The 23504-nt window shown below is 40.0% G+C and overlaps 1 protein-coding gene across 2 annotated transcripts; it reads right to left on the bottom strand.

The window, feature by feature from the left end:
- Positions 1-965: 965 nt before the first annotated feature.
- Positions 966-9144, bottom strand: LOC111855325 (uncharacterized). Of its 2 annotated transcripts, XM_023834247.2 has the most exons (6): positions 8947-9131; positions 7927-7959; positions 4433-4462; positions 4203-4250; positions 3518-3637; positions 966-1670 (listed from the first exon to the last, which is right to left on the bottom strand). In XM_023834247.2, the coding sequence occupies exons 1-6, from the start codon at positions 8959-8961 to the stop codon at positions 1620-1622; spliced, it is 297 nt and encodes a 98-aa protein (XP_023690015.1). In that variant the 5' UTR covers positions 8962-9131; the 3' UTR covers positions 966-1619. The 2 variants fall into 2 exon arrangements, with proteins under 2 accessions (XP_023690015.1, XP_023690014.1); XM_023834246.2 differs by lacking the exons at positions 966-1670; positions 3518-3637; positions 4203-4250; positions 4433-4462 and adding exons at positions 5993-6794; positions 6921-7347 and having other exon boundaries at positions 8947-9144.
- Positions 9145-23504: the final 14360 nt, after the last annotated feature.

Raw genomic sequence — 23504 nt, 5'->3', positions numbered from 1 at the left:
CCTGCCATTTTGGAGATGCTCTAACCCAGTCGTCTAGCCATCACAATTTGGCCCTTGTAAAAATCACTTGGGTCCTTCCACTTGCCCATTTGTCCTGCTTCCAACATATCAGCTTCAATACCTGTTCACTTGCCTTGACAGGTGCTATTGTAATATGATAGTCAATGCTATTCACATCACCTGTCAGTGGTTTTAACGTTATGGCTAATCAGTGTGTTATGTACATTATATTTTTTGCGGTGTCATATATCACCACTAGAGTCATGATTACTTGGGGTCTTATATTGAGAGTTGCAGAGCATTTTTCATTTCTTCCTCTGCAATGGCCAATTTTAAGACAAGTCACTCCCCCAACAAATGACACCTTTGTCAGGTTAGGAACAATTTGACAGTGAATGAAGTCCACAGTCCTGGCGGTGCCCAGCTGACAGTAGTGATAAAGGTATATTAAGAACCCAGCAATCTAACCTATCAGGCACAGAAAAGCCAGCTTGCATTCCCGCTGTTTGCTACAGCCTCAGATGTGTCCCCACTGTACCAACCTGTTTCGACAGGAAGAAATATGAATAGGAACTCCAACATCGAAAAATCTATAAACATCTATGAATCCACTGGACATTTAGATTCAGCAACCTACCTAAACCACATCTATAACTTGTAGCAATCTACCTAAACCACATCTATAACTTGTAGGAGGAGACTCACATGAACATGTGAACTTCACAGAGAAGCAGGACAGGAACTGTTATGCATGGTCTGTGTACTGGTCCAGGAAACAAAAGTTTACAAATCGTGAAAGAAAATAGTATACGTAAAGTAAAACTGTAATTTAAAAAACAGGGTTTAAACATTAAAGTTTTCCCCCCGCCAGACAGCCTATCAACACTGTCAGAGTAATGTACTGTACTTCTGTAAACTATATCATACATTTTAATGTAAAAGCAAAAATTAAACAGCGTCAATGAGAAATTTCAAGGGTTACGTTTATTAAGAGACATTCAGAACAAAACAGTGGATACATGGACAACTGGATAATTCATTAGATCTGTTTGGAAATTTCATTATTTAAAAAGAAAAAAAAGCAGCTGCTAAAAAAGTGACCACATACAGTACGAGTCGCCCAAATGAACAGAATTTTGCTTTCACAGATCATTAAAAGTTGTTATTTTTTAAAGAGGATCAAACAAAACACAGCCCATGTTACTACTTGGAATGTTTTCAGTTGACTTATTCCTCTTGGTTATACACACAATTTCAGGGGGGGGGGGGGGGGCAGGAGCAAAACAATCCACTCACACTCACACACAGTCTGCAAAAGTAGAATACTCTGTAGAGAGACACAGGCTATGACACACTTACTAGAATACCAACTGGAGATCTTTTCCTACGCTGAACAAGCTAGTCACAGAGAGTGACACACAAAGTCACAAAATGTTACTTAAAAATAAGAGTTTGTTTTGCAGACACTTGCCATAACTGCAAGTCCTCCATGTTTAGCTTTGAATTGTGCTAGAAACCAGTACTGATACTTAGAAAACTGATAAAAATATTCCTCTGTTAACAATAAGTCATGGAGGTTTGGGGGCACCACATGAAACCCACTGAGGAAAAAGGCGTTACTACTCCGACTTTGATCCCTCCTTCTCTGCTTCGTCTGGGGTGTCCTCCACCTGTTGGAAGATCAAGATTGATTTTATTTAAGAATTAAAGAGCAAGAATCCCACCCGGAGAAAGCATGATTCCTCTTTTTTGTAAATATATTACTTACCAAACAAACAATTCCACAAGTATGACAAAGTCAATCTACTTAATCCATCTCAAGTCCAATCACTCCGGTTAAACCAGAAAGGTTATTGTACAAATAAAAATGAATGACTTAATCAAGAATCATCACAGCACAAAAATGCATTAAGAGAATGAATATGCTAATTATCTTCTTATAAACCTGAAATATTCCCAATTAAAATAGTTGGGTTTAATGTGACAAACATCTCAAAATACAGGCATAAGAAACAATGCTGCTGAAATGTCCTGCTGTTTAACTATTAATGTTTTTTAAATTGTGAATAAATATTAACAATCCTGAGCAGTGAACAGCAATAGTCTAACTTTAAACATTCAAAAATGCATATGAAACAGCAGAACATCAAATTATAAAAATAAAATTACATCCTAAACTTAACGATTGATATATCGAGACAATATCCTGCTGTATCTCTAAAAGATAAAGTTCGAGAACTTCTCTACAACCTAGCAGCTACCATTGTAGCTAAGCAGTACAATCCTACTTGACAGCTATGAACTTTCTTTGTTCATGTAGGCCATGGTGCAGCCTTTGGCTGTCAGGCAGAATGTATCGCCATAGTTTGTGTTTCTCTAAAACTGGTCTCCATCAGCTGTTTTATAAACCCTCTAACTAAGGCCATTTGATAGACACATCCCTGCAGGGGGTGACTTTCTGCCATCTCTGAAGCAGGTCATCTCCATCATCTCCAGCAACATGTACAAATTAGTGTGGGTCTTTTTTGCACCCAAAGTTTCAAATACCTTCAGAACTTCCTAAAATTTTTTGTTCCCATCCCAATTCATTTTCTTTTTGAGTTCCACCACAATGGTAGATTTCCGGCAAGTTCTTCCCCCTACACAGTCCCCACTGCCCCAGAAAATCCCCCAATTTAACATACTATTTGCTTCCTGGCTTCACATTACTTTTATTTCACTGCTCCCCCCCCCCCCCCAGACAGTCGCAGACGGGCAGTGGATAGTTTCTGCACCTGGGTTGTGAAGAGCTGTGTTTTGAATGAGGCAGAATTCTAATGAATCACTAGATTCATTCATTTGGTCTGGAAAATGGCATTTTTCTTTCTGCCCCTGATGGTATAGTCAGGGGCAGAATTACTGGTACCCTTTTGGGTAATCACCAATGTTTATTAAGTTTGGAATACACTTCTATGATCCCTGATTTACTTTCACAGCTCCCTTGAGTCTTGACCACAGACTTCTTATTATCTATAAGTCAAGAGATTTAAGGATAGGGACATTCTGATTTTAGCTAAAATGTCCTGGTACCAAGTGGATTTCATGGATCTTAATAATTCTTGGTCTACTGAGTCAGAAGTATGAAAAATCCACCATATTTGACAGCAAGCGTATGCATCTTTTTGTTGCCAAACGCAACTGCATACATGACCAGTTTCCTATGTTGATCACACATCAGCAAAGCACAAGGGTCTAGTCAAGCACATTTAATTTTGTTGAATGTTTTCAGTAAAGGTTTTCCTGTCTGTTGGTTACAAGGTAGTATCTTGTGTTACAGATTCGGCGACCTTACAACATCTGAAGTGTGCAATTCTTTTTGCTTCACTGACCATTGCTTCCCTTCCTTACTGTGCATAGTATATATATATATATATATAAGTAACACACACATCTCCCTACCCACGACCTGCCATATGGAGTTTGACACCCCTGCTTTAGGTAATGATGTTACAAGTTAAATGTGCTGTGTTGCACGAACCTTATTAGCTTTTGCGTCTCCATTTTCAGAGTGGTTTTCCTCGTTTGCCTCCTTTTCCGCCTTCCCTCTCTTTCCCTTGGTCTTTTTGTCTTCCTTCTTGTCATTGACAGCCTTCTCCTTCTATGGGAGACAATGGGGGCAAAAATGTCAGCATCCTAACTAGTGAAAGTTAAACAAAACAAGGTGTCTAACAAAACTCCTTGGATGAATATTAACACAATGACATGAATGTGTTTGCAAAAATAATCAGTTTAACTTTTACTCTGTCATGTCATATCAATATTTTGCATTTGGCCAATTGTAACACATTTGATAATTCAATATTATGACGTGAATTTAAACCACTAGGGTTACTTTACACAAAAAACCTGCACTGTCACCGCAAGCTGAAAATTAATCATACATGCTGGTCCTACCCAACTGTATAGAGGGATTACAAATTTTACAGTTATAAATTCTCTAGCAAAAGTAGACATATTCTGTTTTCGTGTAATTCACTGTCTCCTTAAACAGCTGACAAAACATCTACTTGAAGCAACAAAGTTCAATGGTTTTCAATTAAAACTACTGTTTATCTCAGCGAAACGTACTAAAAGCCAATGTGAAATAAATAGCCTACCATTACTTAATATTCAGCAACATTAGCACTGCATATAGGTGGGTTGTGTATTTTCTGGAAGTTTACCTTTGCTGGCTTTTTTGGTTTTGGTTCTGGCTTTGGAGGTGCGGGTTTCTGGCAACAAGAGAAAAAAAACATTAAGTCCCAAAAGAAACCGAATAACCACAGAAGAAAATCTGAGAACGCAAAAATTCCTGTAAAATTTCCCTAACGGGCGATTATTTTTTTGAATCTGTGCACGACTCAAAACTACCCCAACGCTGTGTTGATAAGCAAACAGTGGTGGATACACTTACCGCTGATAACCTCGCAGATCTCCTCTGAGGCTTAAGAAAGAGGGAGAAGAAAATTCACATGTATGGCCCACTCAAAAGCAAACAGTGAACACTGCTGCTGCCTTTAAGCAGACACATTTAACACTGCTGTGTGACAACACATTTACCGTATGATCAGACTTTAACAGCCCTATGGCACACCCAGGGGAAGCAACGCCAGGCGCGATACAGCTGTCTTTACTAGCATGAGCTCAACATTTTCCAGTCCAGCACCCACGTTGTTTAAACAGCAAATGTACTTGTGCTCATCTGAATGCCCATGGGCGTGTCGGTCCTAAAAAGAGCAGCAGTCAAGTGCGTTGTGGGCCCATTGCTATCTTGAGGCAGCGGAAAGCGATTGCACTATTGACCAATAAAAATCTGGCCTAAGGTCAATGATGCAGTATGTCCCTGTTATTTCAAGGGCACGTTATCAAGATAGTAAAATGTACCTACATAGGGACACATACAGGGACACACAGCAGCGCACAAACATGCAAAATATTAGAAAATAAAAAGATTACAATGTGAAAGATCATTTATGTGAACATCAAGAAAATTTTAAGGAATATATGTCATAATGGCTAGCCATAATACTCATTAGAATTAGCCAACTACAGTAATGACAAATGAAACGGGCTAATTATTTTACCAATTGTGGCAATACACATAGGTATTTAAACACACCAGGCAGGTTGAGGGTGTCTGTCAAGACCCAGCAGACAAACAGTGAACACGGATCAACTTTCCTGCCACATCAAGACCAAAACAAGACCATGTATGTTGGACAAAATATCACTTGTCAAACTCCTCTGTTAAACATTGGTGCATTGGCCCATATATTCTCGATTCCCGACCTGATGGGACAAAGGGCAGGGAGACTGTGGAGTAAGACTGTCCAAGGACCACATATCTGTCCCTGAACAAAGAAGAATGCCACTGGTCCCAGGGCCAGCTGTCATTCCTGTACTCTTCCGGGGCGATTCCCTCCTAGGGTGGTGCCTATTGGTTGATTACACCGTAGGTCACAGCCAATAATATATTAACTGCCAATAACATTATTTTTTCCAATTATTAATGTAATAAAAGGCCAATAACGTAATAACTTATTACATTATCAACTTAGTTAGAAAAGGGAAATTTTTTATATTATTGGCAAGTTACATTATTGGCTGTTGCACTGTATATCACAGCTACAAGAATGTGTGAATTATTATTCAATCAAAAATGCTGCAACGGAAAGAACTGCTGAAAATGCTCCGATAAGTCAGGTGGGACATTACAATATGGCTCCCAGAAAGTCGGAACAGTCTTTGTGGCATGTTGTGTTTTGCATAACGTAGCCATGCATTATGGATGTGACCTGGACATAAATGAGGACACATAAGATTTTGGAAGGTGTGATGCTGAACTGCAAGTGCCGATGCCAGTGAACCAAAATACATCAGCAATAGCAGAGGCACGGAGAGATCGGCCGGTAGAGGAGTTACATCATCTGTAGCCAGGTAAGCAAACTGAATATTTTTCGATTGCAAAAGAGAATCCGAATATAGCATTTATTTGGACATTTTAAATCACACTGCATTTTACAAATGTTTTTCAAATGCAGGGATTCACTGTGTATAATGATGTTTTTTACATCTTGGTATGATTAAAACAATTTTGAACAATATTTTTTGTAAATTCTTTTTTAAAACTTTTTTGAGATTAGTCAGGTTTCATACTTTCAGAAAGTAAAACCCCACCAATTTTACCGGTTACTGCATGATTGAGCAAAATGATTTTAAAGACAACCAAAGCCACAAAAAAAATAATAAAACACGCATTTTCATTGCAGCAAATTCCTGAACAGGGTCTTATACTGGTGGTATTCTTCCTCCTTGGGTTCGCAGGCGGGGAGCGCCACGACGGGGCTGTCCACGAGAGGGTCCAGGAACGTCTGGGGGCAATGTGCTCATGCTGGATCGGGTGGATGGAGGCGAACAGGTAGTCAGAGGTGGTGTCGCAGCAACAAAGTGCTCGACTGCTTCCGCGAGCCTTCCCAGATTGTCCGCAATGCGTCCGAGGGGCCGAAGCAACATCTCAATACGGCTCAGGCGGGTATTCACACGCCGAACACTCCGCATGATTCCACCCAGTTCCCTCTCCAGCATGTTGAATCCGGCCTGCTGGAGTTCCAGGAATGGGTGGTCCTCCTGCCGGATGATATTCCCGCGTCGCGATCTGGGTTGGCTCTTCTCTCCACTGGACCTTGTTGACGGTTGCTCCACCATCAAGTCTTCCTCCACAACTGCTTCCGGCTCCTGCTTAATGGGTCCAGCCTCGGGATCTTCAGCCAGCGGAGCTGCATGACATTTACGATTCATTTATTGTATGGCTCTGTTGCAGATGCTTAATGTAAAATAAACTGTTTTTTTGCAAGAAGCCTGTATGGTTTGTATACATTGATTCATCGTTATCATGGCATTACCTTGGAAGCCCACCTCTATCCCCCCATAACCCTCAATGTTTTCATCACTGAGGGTAAAGGCAGTGATGTCCTCCGCTGATGTCACATCCTCAGTTTTTGTAGATGGTCCTCCTCCCGTTTCCAGCAGTTGTTTACGCTGAGCGGCCAGCTTTTTTCCCCGTCTCCTAACGTCATTATACCGCTTTCGGCACTGTGCAGCCGTTCTGGTGATGCCAGAAGACGAGGACACACTCGCTGCTACCTCCTCCCATGCCTGCTTCACCTCAGGGAGCTTTGGTGGAACACTGCCGTTGCCGTAGATTTTCTGCTCGCGCGCTTTCACTTCACATACAAGCAGATCCGTTTCCTCTGCAGAGAAGCGTTCTTTTCTACTACCTGGTAAGTCCGGCGTTATAATAGGAATCTGCCAAGGTGCAAGCACACCTGGCTTTTAAAGGGAATGGGAGATGACACTCTGATTGGTTTATAGCATGTTACGCCCCAAACACACCCATGAGTAATTACGAAACTACGTACAACCCTTTTGAACCATGCACCTGGCGCTGCAACCATTTTTCCATGGTTAAAGTGGCAGAAGTGGATTTGGCCACGCCCTAAATGAACTCTGATCATGTGCTTCAGACCGTTGTAACATGGCGCTAAGTATCATAACTGATTTGTAAAGAATCAAAAACAGCGATCATCAGCTTCATTTTTTCTGGCTACATGTTCACCATGCTCAGTTTGACCTTCATATTCATTTTGCTTTACTCATTATTCAAAGAAACCATGTAAAAAATAGTTGCTTGGCTTAAGCTACAGTAATTCATAAAAACGAATACTGAAATGTGCCATTCAAATTAAGTCACCGAATTATATTATGCGTATCAGGTAGTACGTAAACTTTATTTAAAAAATTAAACTAAATGACTTACTGAATTGGCTGATCTGTAAGGGTATTCCTTTGGTGAAAAACTAAACTGAACAGGACTGCAAACATTTAAGAAGGAATAAAATAAGCACATACCTCTTCCTTTACATCCCCATCAGTTCCCTGTTGCTAGAGAAATAAATATAAATCAGAATACATGTTTCCTTCATTTTAAGTAATTTAAAAAACTTTGGTTGGCCTACAATACTAATATTTTCATGCCCTTATTTGTTCCAAAGTAGTTAAATATTCCTTTCAAAAAATTCAACCAGGGGTGGCATCATATTACATGCAATTACTTTGATAAAACACACGTTAGAGAAAATGCTTCCGAAATACTGCAATCCAATAGAATTTTAAGCTAAATATCTGCTTACAGTTATTTGATTTCAAAATTTCTAACTTTCCTGGTCTTCCGGGAAAGATTCTGACGAATGGGAAGGGGGACGCAAAGACCGCCAATACACTTAACATATGTGCATTACATCACAAGGAAATGCACGCACCGAACAAGTAAAGCCCCCTCGCCCCCAGCATTCTAAACAATTATTTTCATACATACTGACTGGGGGAGGGGCTGAAATAAAGTTAGCCGCATTCCGCCATCTGGCGACAAGTAGGGGCTACAGCAACCATTTATTTAGCATTGCGAACAAAGAAAAACACATAAAATTATATCCCTACTGGACTAGTAAAATCCCCAATATTAACCGAACACGCTTGCTTTGATTCTGGTTAAATATTTCCAAATGTGCGCAACGCTTATATAAGTATTATCATCTGACCATTTACTGATGGATTGTAGTGTTAAGTGCGAAGCATGGCTGCTTGTGGTTCTAACAGTATGGAGACGAAGCTTGACAGACTAGTCACAAGGGTAGGCAAACCATATCAAATACACCAACTTTTCATTAAATTCCAATAAAAAATACGCGATAATTTCAAAACATCGTTTCTTAACATCTTATCTCAGCTGCTGAGTATACTTATACTGCCCTTACAGAGACGTTTCTAATCAAATCCTCATTATCTCGCAGGCTTCACTACAATTCATAGCTAGCTATATCGCTATGGCTTACTGTTTTGAGAATGTGGGGGGAAAGTGTTGCTACGTACCTTTCTCTTGGGCATACTGAAATCCAGAACAACTTGCTTCTTTAAAATAAAACCTAAAAATCTTTATTTTGCTGAGCAGCTCACCGCATGTAAAAAACTAACGACCCCTTTACACCAATACTGTAGTAAACACGGGGCAACATTAAAGCTAGCGGCTGAATGGGGGAGGGGCGCGGCTAAACCTTGATTGATGTCGAATTTGACGAATCAGTGAGTGGCGACAGAAAACTCGGACGGCACCAGTTCCAGTACTGGGAAATTTTACGCGCGAAATACTGAATACGAAGGGTGGGCTTTTGCTTATTTTTTCTTGATATGTGGCACCCGCATTAGACAGTCAGTATTGGGGTGTTTGAAAATACAAAAACGTCATATTTCATTCAGATTTACACAGAGAGCTCTGCGAAACCTCCTGCAATGATTGTGATTAATGGTGATCATTATGATTCTTTCAATATCAGTCGAACTCAAAGAAATAGTAAGGTACATTATAGGTTTATCCCTTATTGTCAAAACTGAGAAGCATTCCCCGAAATATCTAGTGTGTATATATATATATATAAAACCACACAATGTCTTACTCGTATGGGCTTCGAATGCCTTAACCTTGTCAGCCACACATAACCTACGGAGCAGCTAAACAATAGAATGGCGCCCCTCACGGATGTTTTATGACACTACATCACCTAGAATAACATAATGAGTTATGTTTTTTCAACAGAAATTTACAGACAGTGCCCCCATATTCATAATTCTTAGACGAATTTTGTTACTCATCAGAATTACATTATTAGTTATTAGCATTTAAATGACTGTTTTGAAGCATACATAAACACAGTGAAACAGACTGGTCGTACACAACTGACTACATACGCCCGGGGCTATTTCACTTCACTTGCATGAACACGCCAAACAACAAATTATTATACGTGACGTGGTTATTAGTAGGATAAATCTTTTGCTTCATAACAATTTTCTTCTTAAATTGTCCTTCATTGTACGCATCTCTTGTGCTCCGTCAAAACATCCTACTTATACATGAACAGATGAAAGCATTTTATTAGGATACCTCCTGGCTCCATAAAGCCTGTATTTATTATTATTATTATTATTATTATTATTATTATTATTATTATTATTATCAGGGGTTAAAGTGGGATTTGGTGGGTAGAGAACCAACTTAGTGGTGCAGCAGGGAAAAATGACAAATATTAACATTAATTCTGTACTTTATAATTAGCTAGTTGAAATATTCATTCCAATTTGGTGGAACCTTAAGCTCCTCATACTAACAGAGGGACTAAATGCAGCCCCCCCCCCCCCCCCCGCCCACACTGACACCGAGTGTAGACAAACCAGGGGAGGAGGGCCCTTGTGGGATTCCTGACAGTCATCGGCAGCAGTTGCACCCCCTTCACCCGCTTGCTAGCTCCACTTCTGAGCGGTACCTAATGTCACTCTAGCTAAGCTAGCCTAAATGTTAACCAAAGTGTCAGCTACTATTAATGTACTATTAATATACTGGTAGCTAGCAAGATACACATAGAACAGTTTGGGTGTTTGGTGATGTTTGTTGAGCTCTGTTGAAACATTGCATTTTCATTTAAAAATCCAGACATTAGTCTTCGTTTTCACCTTTCGTCCAAACTACCCCAGAGTTTTCAAATAAAACGGTGTCTTTTGTAAATGCTCTCACAGCCATATACTTTTGAAAACTGCACTTTAGAGTTGCAGTGTGGACAAATGAAAATGGAGACTTTTGGAAACACAGGGTCTATAAATGCCCTAATGCGTTCCTACTCATCATATGACCCAGCCCTGATTTGATCATACTAATTACACCCACTCGTTAATTCACAAAGAATACAGTATAATGAAGATTAGTATAAAATACCATAGTAACAACTGCAGTGCCCATTATGCTTGCATAGGTGGATACAGTGCAGTCAAGTATGTTGTAAATAAAATTACTTGTGCACAGATTTATGCTGTAAAGTTCTATTTTATTTTTATTTCGATGTCGTGAGGACATATGTCAATCGTGACGTGTACTTATCCAGAAATTACAATGTTTGTGTCTATTTTCTGGCATTTGTTTATGCCGTGCACAAAGAATAGTTATGAATATGCAGCGTAACATCAGCCTAGTGTCTGAAATAATTCAACTGCTTTCTGCCCATTTCCCCTACTGAGTGTTCTATCTAGTGAACCCTATATAGTAAATGTGAGTAGGTAAATAAATGAGTGGACAGATGGCCAGACATTCCAAACACAGCCATTGTCTGATTGGTCATGCTGCACGGAAGTAAACAGTATTCCAACATGGTAGATATGGAGGGGCTGCTTTCAACAGTGTTTTCCCTGTTGCTGCATATTACACAAATTTACACAAAAAGAAGGTAATTTACTGGGCACTGTGTCATTGTGCGCATGCCCAATGTAGGCGAATGGCTATGTCATATACTTTTTTCCATCATTTCAACATGAATGGAAATACTTCCGTAAACGACGTTAAGATGCCTGTATGCATGGAGATCATTTTCATTTTAACGCAACATTTTTAAACAAAAACATAGCAGTGTGAACGTAGAATCTCAACTGCATTATCTGGAAGGAAGGCCTGGCTGCACATGAAAAATGAACTGCCTTGACATTATTATGTATGAAATTGGCAATAAGATTTGTTTATTAATCAAAGGTCCCAGGACGCTGTCCCTGATCGTTCCAGCTCACTTCAACCCCTGATTATTATCTTTTTTGATGAAAATATATACATTTCGGTTTTCTCCTAATTAATAACCTTGTCTAGAAACGTTCTGCCGAATCAAGTTGTGCATTCTGTTCAGACCTCTTCTAATAGTGAGTTATTCAGATGGCTACACCATGGGCTCTCAATTGCCGGCTTGTTGCCAGTATTCCACTGGGCCGTCAAACACTGGGGATTTGGGGAATTTCTGAAAATAAACAATATATTTTCAAGCCACACCTTTTTTACGACCCCTGGCATTCACATGCTCTATTTTTTTCCACAACTTAACCATGGACCATAAGGAGTCAATGAAGACAACAACAGTAACAACATCATGTTTCAGTTGCAAATATGATTAGTGTTGCATAAAATAAGGTTTCATTGCAACTGGCAGCATTAGCTCTCTTAATCCTGATTATAAGTAGGCATTGTGTTACTGTCCCTATTATGGAAACTTAAATACTGAAGCATCTTTCACTGAAATGTTTTACAGCTGCAGAAAAAAACTATGATCTTGACAATATCGTCCAGTCTATGAAATTTTTGCACAATGTATGCCGGTCCACAATTATCAAAAAAAAGGAAAACCTTAGACCAGTGTTTCCCAAACCGATCCTCAGGGACCCACAGACAGTCTACAAATCTTCTTGGCACCTTTAACACAAATGAGCAAGCAGAAGCTTCATGCATTTATCCCGTCGCACTGTGTCATTGAGAAACTTTGGCCAGTTGATCCATTCTTCCATGCTGAAACACTTTATCTCCCGAACATTGGCAAATTTACAAATGTGCATTGCCTACTCTACGCCTACACAACATTTGATATTAGCAGATGTCCGCAGACATTTTAGCCTTAGATTTTTAAATGACTCTTATAATGGGTGCTAATTTAATGCAGACAGTCAGAGGCACAGTAGGGGCCTGGATGTCCCGGCAGATTCCGGGGGCCCAGCATTTTACAGAGTAGGATTTCTACCTATGCCCCTGCAGATAGCAAAGGTCACTTAGATTTGTATTGGGCAGAGTTGGTGCAAATCGGGTGTGACAGATTACGAAAGATCTCAAACAGCTTATCCATTTAAGCATCCATACTGTAAACACATTGATACTTATCCGTTTCACTGGAAGGTAGTAAGTACAGGGTGATTATAAATTGCCCATACTGCATTATTGTGCTTGTGGGTGTTTGCCTTTAAAGGACTGGAGTGCTATCCAAGGTGTACCCTGCCTTTTGCAATATGTTTTTTGAGATTAGGTTGAGGATCACTGCAAACGTGCTATATAAAGGGTTACAAAATCAGACACTGAACAACCAGTTAGGAAGCAAATACGTGTTTTTCACAACACAGTCATCTCTTAATTTAGCAACATGAATATTTCCTTGATACTCTTCATAAGCATTATGAGTCAACATTTACAGTTACTCTCTATGTATGAAAATCACATTAATCAAATCAGCTCATTCCCTTTATATGCTAAAATACTTCAGAGCCTTTCAAAAAGCCACAAACGTGTTTATGAGTCAGTATAAACATGTTTTGATTCATTTGTGGCCTATGTTTTGATCTTATTAATGTCCTTGATGGGCATCTCACTGTCTTTCCAAATGTCTGGAGCTCTGTAGGAGTCGCGGATAGTTGTTATTTTTATTTTGTGCACATGATATTGTAAATTGTGCACACAATTTAGCTTGACGTGCCCAAGAAATACTAAATTGAGCTTACAAATTCCATAAAATCTGCACACAATTAGCTTTTTTTGTCCTCTCAATTTGCTGTTTTGAGCTCTTGAATTAAACAATTAATAGCAATCATTATTTGTCAGTTGTTTTTGAATTTGCCTTTTATTTTAATTTAAATTTTATTTATAGCTAGTATTCGCAGACTTCAAAACTATGCGTGGATGGCTTGATCGTGGTCCGAAGATTCCAGCACCTGGCTTTGTAGGTACAAATAACCAAAACGTGAGCATGACTTCATAAATTTGATAATTCACTACATTGTGCACATGAAATACAGAAGTAAAAACATTGGGCCTCATTCAGCAACTGTTCTTAAAAAGTAATTTCTTTCTTTGATTTTCTTTAAAACCCACTTACTCAATTTTCATAAAGATTCATCAGTGTTTTCTTATTTAAATTATTTAAATTTGTTCTTAGGTCAGAAAGAATCACATTTGAGTACTGGTAGGTTTGTGCAAAATAATTTCTTATTGCATTTTCTTCTATTGTACAGTTGTATTATATCATAGGATTTTAATTACAATTTTTTTTTATCATTTATAATACAATAACCCCTTCACATTCACATTTAAGTGACTTTATGTTCAGATTTATGTTCTTTTGGTTGGAATCTTGTGTATTACTATAATTGAGCTGGTTTTGGCTGGAATTTTTTAATGTTACAATATCGTTTATTGAAATTTTTGAAATGGGCTAAGAGGTCAATTATTATTTTAACATAATTATTAAATTATTATTTAATAATTGTTGATTATTATTAAAATAATTTTCTGACCATTCAAACTTATTAATGAATAATTCTTTAAAATAATTATTAGTAGCATTTCATGCATTTTTTGTGTTATTTTATTTTCGCGACTTATGCTACTAAATATACTCATTTACTTCAAGGTTTTTTTGAAGTCCCACGGGCCACTGTCATTCTATTTTCATTTGCGTATTCTTGGATTCTCTATCGACTTTTCTTCTTAATTTCTGTTTGTGATTTCTGTGTGGCACACGGCCCTGCAGTCTCATGCCATTTTATGGCGGTTGGCAGGCTTTTACATATGCTAATAAGAATCAACTGGCACAAGCTTTCAGTTTATAAGGGCAATGGGATTCATCATCATACACATGTAATAGTCCCATGAAAGCATATAATGTAAGAAAGATTTTAAAATTATTTTAAAATAATAAAGATTTCATCATGTAAAATAAGACTAGGGTGCAGTTTCATAACTAAACATTACTTAACTAAAAAAAAAATTGATGTATATGATGAAATGATTTTGTCTTTTGTTTAATTGTGATTCTGCTGGCAGAAGGCTACACAGTAGGCTGCTTTCAGGCTCAAAACGTCTAAGACAGCAGTACCCAAGAACAAGGTGAAGCAGGAGACACTGGCAATGACCAAAAAGCAGCCAGGCCGAAAGCGACATTCTAATGTCAGAGATGTCCGTCAACTTATCTGACAGCTTCTCATGAACTGGAGGATGACATCCGGTGATTTTCAAAAAGAATGAGTGTGAAGTGGTTTGAAGGGCAGAGCTAGGACAGTTAGTGTCGGGGTCCTAGAAGAAGTCCCATAAAGCAAGGAAGAAGCCCGTCATCCATGAGAAGCAGAGAAGAGCCCGGCCGGAGTTTCCCGCCCTGAACAATGTGTACAACAATGTATAGTTACACAGACACATAACCAGTTTTGCAAGGGTCTCATTTTTTTCCAGAGCTGCATGTTTCATCCTCTTGCTTAGCATGAAAGATGCAGCTAAGGAACATGCTCAGAATTTGTCTGTCCTGTTTCATTTGTATTATGACAGAAAAGGAGCAAAAGGCACCATTTTGAAACGGCGATCACAAAAATGAACAATATTACTGTGTAATTTTTTTTCGAATATTGATCAGCCCTAAATAGATGTCTGTTCATGTGACATGACTGAGGATGTGGGGAGAGCTGTAGAGGGTGTAAGTCAGACTGAAGCTTCACACCGAAGTCAAAGGTGATGTGGGACCACGGCCGCACTGGGGTCCGTGGGAGTTGGAGCAGACTGGCGGGGGATGCCGATCCGCCTTGTGTTGAGCACACTTTGGGCAGGAAAGACGAATTCCTCCACCTCCACTCTCCAGTTCAGCCACCAGTAGCGTAGAGCGATCAGGCGGGTGGTGGTGGCGATCCCCGGGTGACCGAAACTGAGGGAGGTATGGATCCACTGCATGCGTGTCGTGAACGAAGAGTGTACCTGCCGGGCATTCCACAGGCACTGGCTGATTCCGGTGAAGATCATGAACATCGTGGTCCAGGTCCCAAGAAATCGGTCTCAGAAAGCAGGTGGATGGCAGAATGGGAGCGGGTTTCTCGGGGGTCGTCGGGGGATCGAATTCTTGGGACAGAGCATCAGCTTTTGCATTCCTGGACCCCGGGATATAGGACACCTTGAACTGAAAACGAGTAATTTACCAATTGGTATTTCCTGCAGGCAACACACCACATATGGTTATAATATTGAATGCTGGTGTAGTAGATCCTGACTGTTATCTTCTGCATTGCAAAGGTAATGGGGATGTGTGGGTTGTTGTCTCATGGCTTTGAAACTTAGCATGACTTGTTGGACAGGATATTGATAGACATCCTTTTGCACAACTGACTGCCCGCACTTGTTCCCTGCTGTCCCATCAGTCTTCCGTGAGGTGACACATATATAAAGGATGTAGTTAGAGTTTAGTTCTGCACAGGTGGCTGGAGCTTACAGTGAGGACTCTTTCTCCATGAAAGGTAAGGTGCATTAATTGGGTGCATGACTAATGGCATGGGATTCCAAAAAGGGACGAGGATGGAGCAGGGTTCTGACGGGATTTGGATTTGGAAATTTCCCTGAGTGGGGGCAGAAAATCCTAAAGTACTCTGTATGGCTAGAGCCAGCAAAGTTAGCTGATGGCAATGGAGATGGTCTGTCGTGGAAGTAAGTCCAGTAAAGGATTTGCTCCAGCAGCCAACCTGACAAAGTCACTGGGCACGTGGGTCTCTGACAGTAGATTGCACAATATCTGCAGGTCTGGCACCACTTTTCACCTGACAGGAGATTTTACTAGGTGTCTGATGTGTGAAAAGGACATGAATCATGGAGGGTTTGAAGGGATTGCAGGATTTAAATGGATTACGTCATACAATATCATTCTCAGTGGCAACTGTAGCAACCAATGCTTGTTGCATCATAGAGGTTCATCAGGTGTAGAAGCTATAGAGTGTCACCAGTTCCCCCAAATAAACATTCCATTCTCCGCCCAGCCCTGTGTTCTTTCTTCTGCTGTTCTATGAGCTTGACTGTCTGATGGTACCAGGATGCCTACATAGCCACAAAGCATTGGGTTTTTCTTTGCCTCAGTGAAATATATTCTGGTGCGAGAATTGGTGCGAGAGCCTTGAATTTAAAATGAAAGCTGCTTTAAGGATCCCCCAGTGCAGTGTTTCGGTGTGCAGTGGGTTTGCCCTTTGTTGCCTGAAATGAATGCCATACTTTGACACTAGAGGGAGATCTTGTGCAGCATCTGACTTAAAACCCATCCATTGATTTTTCAATAACTGCCTGTCTAATCAGATTGTAGTGACACAAAACCTATTCTTGGAAGCATACAGAGCAGCATCAGGACCCCTGCAATATAGGTAATTTAGAGTTAGATATATTCCTTAGTGAGGAACACTCATGCAGGGTCATGTGATGGATGGGGAGAGCAAAGTGAAATCCATATTGGAAGGTAAAGTGCAGTAAGGTCTGTGGTACCGTTTGGTTTTACCTGCTCCTTACCCATATACATTATAAACCATTCAACGCCTGGTCTGAGTGCTGCACGCATGCAGTTTGTTAACCCCCCAGTATGATTAAACTCTCTCTGTCTCTCTCTCTCTCTCTCTCTCTCTCTCCATATATATAGTTTAGGATTATTTAGAGCATGTTAAAGTGGTGAGCAAGGAAGCATAGAACACAGAGGTGCAAGTTTTATTATTTATTATTTATATATTTAAATGCAAGTAAGAAAGGAAACAAAAAATATTTAAGGGCACAGGAGAGGGGCCGTCGCTTTGAGGAGGTGGGTCAAAAACCACGGGCACCATGTTTATGGGGCCTCCTGGGTGGAGAGCTCTGAAAATCAGAAGTAAAAATGTCCTTGTTAGTGTGACACATAAAGGTAATGCGACATCCACTCACTCCCCCTTGTGGCCATTCGGAAATCAACGTCGATCACTCACTGCTGCTGCCCCCCCATACCTGCTGCCCCCCCATACCTGCTGCCCCCCCTGCCTGGCCTGAGACCATAAACACACCTATACCTCACTGGCTGCCCATCCTCCCCATACAGCTGGTTGTGCTCCTTTAAGCTCATTCTCCTCCACTGCGCCTCTCAGGCCTGCCATGACTTCTGCTTTAGTTCCCCCTCAGTGTCCCCCTCTAGCACCTCCCGCTCTCTTACCTGTCCATAAATTAGGCTTCCCTCTTTGCAGTATATTTGAGAGCTCTGATGTCTCTGTCCTGAGCTGACTGTACCCTCTCATTTTGTTCCTTAAGTGCTGAAAAATTTTATCGGCCACCCTTTAGCACCTTAACTGACTGGCACTTCTTCAGTAGCCTCATCTTCTTCAATATGTTGATCCCCTTCCTCCTCATTTTTCCCTCCTCTAGAGTCACTATCAGTGGGATTTCCATTGATCCCCACCTCTTTTTTAAGTGGACCTCCTCACTCTTCATCTCTATCTGTTCTCCTATTTTATACCTCCTCTTCTCCTCTCTCCTTTGCCTAGGCTCCATGCTCCTCATCCTTCTATTCATATTCTATTTATTTTCACACTGTCTTCCTCTGCCTCGTCTTCTCTTTTTCTCTCATGGCAAAAATCTCTTCTGTATACTTACTCAAAAACCCCTTGATTTCCATTTCCATTGTTAATTTTATAACAATACTTTATGAAATGCGGCTTCAGATGGCTCATAGTAACTGGAAAAGGAGTTCAAATGATGTGACGAGGCCCAGTTACTACATGCCATCTGAAGCCACGTTATTTTTTAAATCTCTAATATGCCTAAAATAGTTCCGAACAACCCTGCGCTGTCCAGTTCTGTATATATAGAGAGGATCAAATGCAGTATTAATTGGCGAATATTAAAATATTAAACAAAGCATGTATTTTCAACTGCCTTTACATTTTCATGGGTTTTTAAACGTAATTTTAATGCCGGCTAAACACAGGCATTTTTACCTTGTCTAGCAGGTAAAAATGCCATGTGGAATTCAGAACTTCTTTTTGTAAATGACGCAAAATTTAACTTAAGGTTTAGTATCAATCCACAGATCCTGTTATGTTTGAAAACTTTGCCAGGCATACTGAAATTTCGTAAAGTATTGTTATAAAATTAGCTGTCATAGGTAAGTAAACCAGTGTAGCGGGTTCTTAGTTGCTCAGAACTCCAAGGGCAGATGTGCTTTTATTTTGAAGGTACGTTTTTCTTCCGGCCAGAGTTTTTGCGCTTTAGCGTCAACCAGATATGCTCCTTTTTCCTTGTTTTACTGTTAATAAAGTTTTCATCCTCCTTTGGGGAAGAAGCTGTCTCCTGTCTTTTCTCCTCTCGAAACAATGGTGACCCCAACGTCTCTTCATACATGTTCGAGGAGATTTCTCTCAGCATGACGCTAATGCTGTGGTTTTAAAGCTCTTGGAGTTCTACCATCTTATTGACTGCTGAATGGCTGGTCTAGTGCCGCAATGTTGGATTACAATGGAGAAGTTTTGAGAATGTTGCTGAAGAGAATGCATTGTAAAAATGAAGATCTATAATAACTATTCACTAATGCACCAATGGTTGTTACTTGTCTCCAATATACTCCATTATAATCCCATTCAACAATAACTCTAAATAATAGTACATTAAAAATGTCCCCTTTCTTTCATATGCACAATTGTTACTCATTTTGTGTTGTAAATTGTTTTCCTTAGAAAAATCTAGGATGGATTTAGTAAAATGCTGATAAGTTAAAGAGCAGAAATCTTGCTCATTATCTATTTTACCCATGAGATTGGAATCAATGAGACATCAAACAGCATTAGCAATTCAATGTTCGTCAAATATTTAATTGTTTATAACAAATTATTGTTTCTGGGTTATTCTTGCATCTTGTGCAGAATGTAAGTTTCTCTTATTTGGATGATATTATAGTCGAGCCCTCGACATCGTGGGGGTTAGGGATGCGGAATGTAAGTTTCTCTTATTTGGATGATATTATAGTCGAGCTCTCCACATCGTGGGGGTTAGGGATGCAGAATGCAGGTGAGCTGAGCGAAGTGAAGCAAGCAGATTACTGTGAGGTCACTGTGAGATATCCTGTGAGAAGCTGCTGTAAACACATTTGGCATCATCCAGACCAGCACTGTACATAAATCTCACTAAACTTTTTGGGTGTCATCTCCTGGCCTTGCCGTCTGTAGCTTTCACAAACCTCCCAAAAACTCCCCAAAAATTTCCCATTTAATTTCTTATGCCAACCCTGTGATGCATCGAAACGACGAAGGGAAAAGTCGTCATGCAGAAAGGTGGACTATATTTTTTGGTACTTGACACTAATACCAAACAATTTGAACCTTTTTAAGTTTTATCCCTTTTTATTGTTTGAATAATAGGGGGGGGGTACCAGAAGATCCTAAGATAGTGTCCTCCATATGTTTGGGACAAAGGTACATTTTCTTCTTGATTTTCCCCTCTGCTCCTTTCGGTTTCATCGGGTAGAAGTTACAACCCCTTTCAAACGCAGTCCCCCCCCCCATTTCAGGGCACCATAATGTTTGGAACATTTGGCTGCTGCTACAGGTACTAGCTCACTTATCTTCATTGATGATGTAACTGCTGATGGCAGTGGCACAATGAACTCTGAGGTGTGTAGAAACATCTTATCTGCTCAAGTTCCACTAAAAGCCTCTAAACTCACTGGACGGCGCTTCATCCTTTAACAAGATAATAATCCCAAACACACAAAGGCAACGGGAGTTTTTAACGCTAAAAAATGAAAAATTCTTAAATGGCCAAACTAGTCACCCAATTCCAATCTAGTGTGCCTTCCATGTGCCAAAGAGGAGACTTAATGGGGTAAGTCCCTGAAACAAGCAGGAGCTGAAGGTGGCTGCAGTAGAGGCCTGACGCAGCGTCAGTAGAGGAGATACTCAGCACCTGATGATGTAATTGAATCTCAGACTTCAAGCAGTCCTTGCATGCAAGGGGTATGCAACAAAGTACTAAACATTACTGCTCAAATATACTTAATATTACTATGTCCCAAACATTATGATGCCCTGAAATGGGGAAGGGGACTGAGTATAAAAAGTGTTGTGAGTATACATTTTAGAGTGTGGAACGTGCACTTTAATCATGTCTGAATTGTTTGATTTTAAATTTTTAATTGTGGAGCAGAGGGCTAAATCAAGGAAAAATATGTCTTTGTCCCAAACATATGGAGGACACTGTATATGATTCTGCAGATGGATTTAGCAGTATGGCATAGACTGGTATGATCAGTGAATTATGTGTGCAAATGCACACTCACAATGCAGTGACCCAGACTGACACATCCATTGTACAACAAGCAGGTATCTGGAAATTGCCAGCGCATAATATCACAGTTAATGATGTGATGTGGTCTTATAGGGTTGCTTGTTGATTTCCTGACAAGACCGTTCTACCCTTATACAAGGAATTTTGACTATGCTGCAATGCAAAAGCTGAGAAAAGCCGTTAAATGAAAAGATGAATAAATTTACAACAACTGAAATAAATGCTGTAAGTAAATGTCTTGTGGCGCAGGGAGAACCACCTGCAGTTCGTAATCAGCAAGATGAAAGAGTTGATTGTGCATTGCTGGCATGGAAGGGAACCCCTGAGGGCTTGCAGTCGCCAATGGAGATGGTGCAGCCTTACCTGGGGACGGAACAGCACAGCGGCGCTGCACGGGATGGGCCAGAGGAGCGGGAGGCTCGGCTCTTCCGATGTCTGCATCACGCTGCTGAAGATCGTCTTCAGATCCGTGGTGGAACGTCAGCTCTGGAGGCAGCTGTGGATAAACGGATGGTGACAACTTCGGAGGAGATCATGAACAATTCTGTGCATTCCCTCTGCCTTTAGTCACCAGCTTATCCCACCACAGCGTGTTATGGAGCAATGTAACACTTCCTCCCGACCTGCCCATCTTCACCCCCTGCTATAAGACAGTCCAGAACAGCACTTAAAATAGAAGTGAAATTAAAGTATAATTACATGTAATGGATAAGCAAGTATATCTAAGGTGTCAAAAAACAGGCATCACTTTTAGTGAAGTTATTAAGTCTTTCATTTAATGAATGTGCCAGATGCAGAACAATAAATGTATTTTATAAGTAATGTAACTATATCAAGCAACTGTCCCTTTCATTTCAATTGGAGATGTTGAAAAGTAAAGCTTACAAGTAAAGCACACACACAAACACACACAGAGTATGTATATTTTTTCATGTGAATCTGTTCTTATAGAAATGGTATGAAATGTATGCTAATAAAATACACTTATAAAAATGAGATACACATGCTGTACTCTGCAACGGTGAATTTCTTCCTCTTGATAGCAAATGGGTAATTATGCGCATTGTTTGGCTAAAGTTTCAGGCAGACCTTCCAGTTTAGTCACTCAGTTTAGTCACTCAGTCAAGCATAATCCTCTTCATGCAAAATATGGATTTTCACACAGACACACACATATATTAAACACTGATTAAAATTATAGAGGAAAAAGCCTAAAACTTGTGTATGTGTGTATGTGTGTGCGTGTGTGTGTGCGTGTACACATGTCTGTATATTTTTCGGGGGTTGTGGGGTGGGGGGGTGATGTTACATAGGGAATTTGATCAGTGTGTCACCAGACCTGGGGGAGGATCAGTTATGAATATGACAGCTCAGATCTGGGACACCTTCATGCCTGCAGGGGCTTTCTGATGGGGAACTCACCGAGTTTTCCGCTGCCCTATCTCTGACAGTCAGCCAGAACAGGTTTGAAAACTGCTGTCAAATCAATGACAGGCACCTCTAATCCCAGCTGTCAGAAGGGAAGCTATGGTTGACTAAGCAGCAACCCATACAAGAATGCAAACCCGCTCTTTACATAAAGTAAAGCTTGACAAAGCCTGACACAGTTTGGCTGTGCCCAAAATCTCAGAGCCAGCCTGTCAAAACCTCCTTACCAATATCACACTGCCCCAAATCACTCTATCTATTTATCTCCCATTGTCAGCCTTACGCACTGGTAATGCATCTCTGTTTGTGGAATTTAATGTCCACAAAAGGAATGATAATTTTCATTTCTTATTAAATATAGAAGCTGCCATGGGTGTGAATTTAAAGACACTCATATTTGTTAATGGGTATAATTTCCGATAGTTGTAATCAAACACAAACTTTTTCAGTGGTGTCATTGCTTACAAGTTCAGGCATATTCCTCAATAAACAATAACGGTTAGGTGCTACAAAGCTACTTAGCTTTTTGGGGCAATAATACAATTTTATTATACAATATTCTGCATAAACATATATCCTTTCCATTAGAAAATTCAGTTGAGTCTGAAGAAATATTTTGGGGATTAATATGAAATGTGAAATCATCATAACACTTGCCAGCATCTGAAATGAAACAATAGTATATCTTTTAAATGTTCTTGTCAAGTCCTTTTGAAAATCATTTTACCATTAACTGTTTACTGTATTTGTTGCCAGGTCGACAAGCATTTTGTCTTCCAGGCAGTTATCAAAGAAGGATAAGAAATTGCCACTATTGAACAAGACTTAATATTTCAAAGTCACTTTCATGCATTCAAACCTCTTGGACTGCTGAGGATAGTATTGTAGCACCTGGCAGACTGAGGCATCACTACGGTGCTGAAAAACAAGGACACTCAAATAAAATGGCCTTTTATTAAATCCTGAAAAGGACTAGTACAAGTACCAGAACCAATCATAACGGAAAAAAGCAGGGAGGTCGGATGCCAGGCAGTAAGATATACGCACGGTGGGTAATTTACACAATAACAAG

The sequence above is a fragment of the Paramormyrops kingsleyae genome, chromosome 18 (assembly GCF_048594095.1).
Source record: "Paramormyrops kingsleyae isolate MSU_618 chromosome 18, PKINGS_0.4, whole genome shotgun sequence".
In the NCBI taxonomy this organism is placed as follows: Eukaryota; Metazoa; Chordata; class Actinopteri; order Osteoglossiformes; family Mormyridae; genus Paramormyrops; species Paramormyrops kingsleyae.
This window is presented reverse-complemented; position numbering and strand designations above follow the sequence as displayed.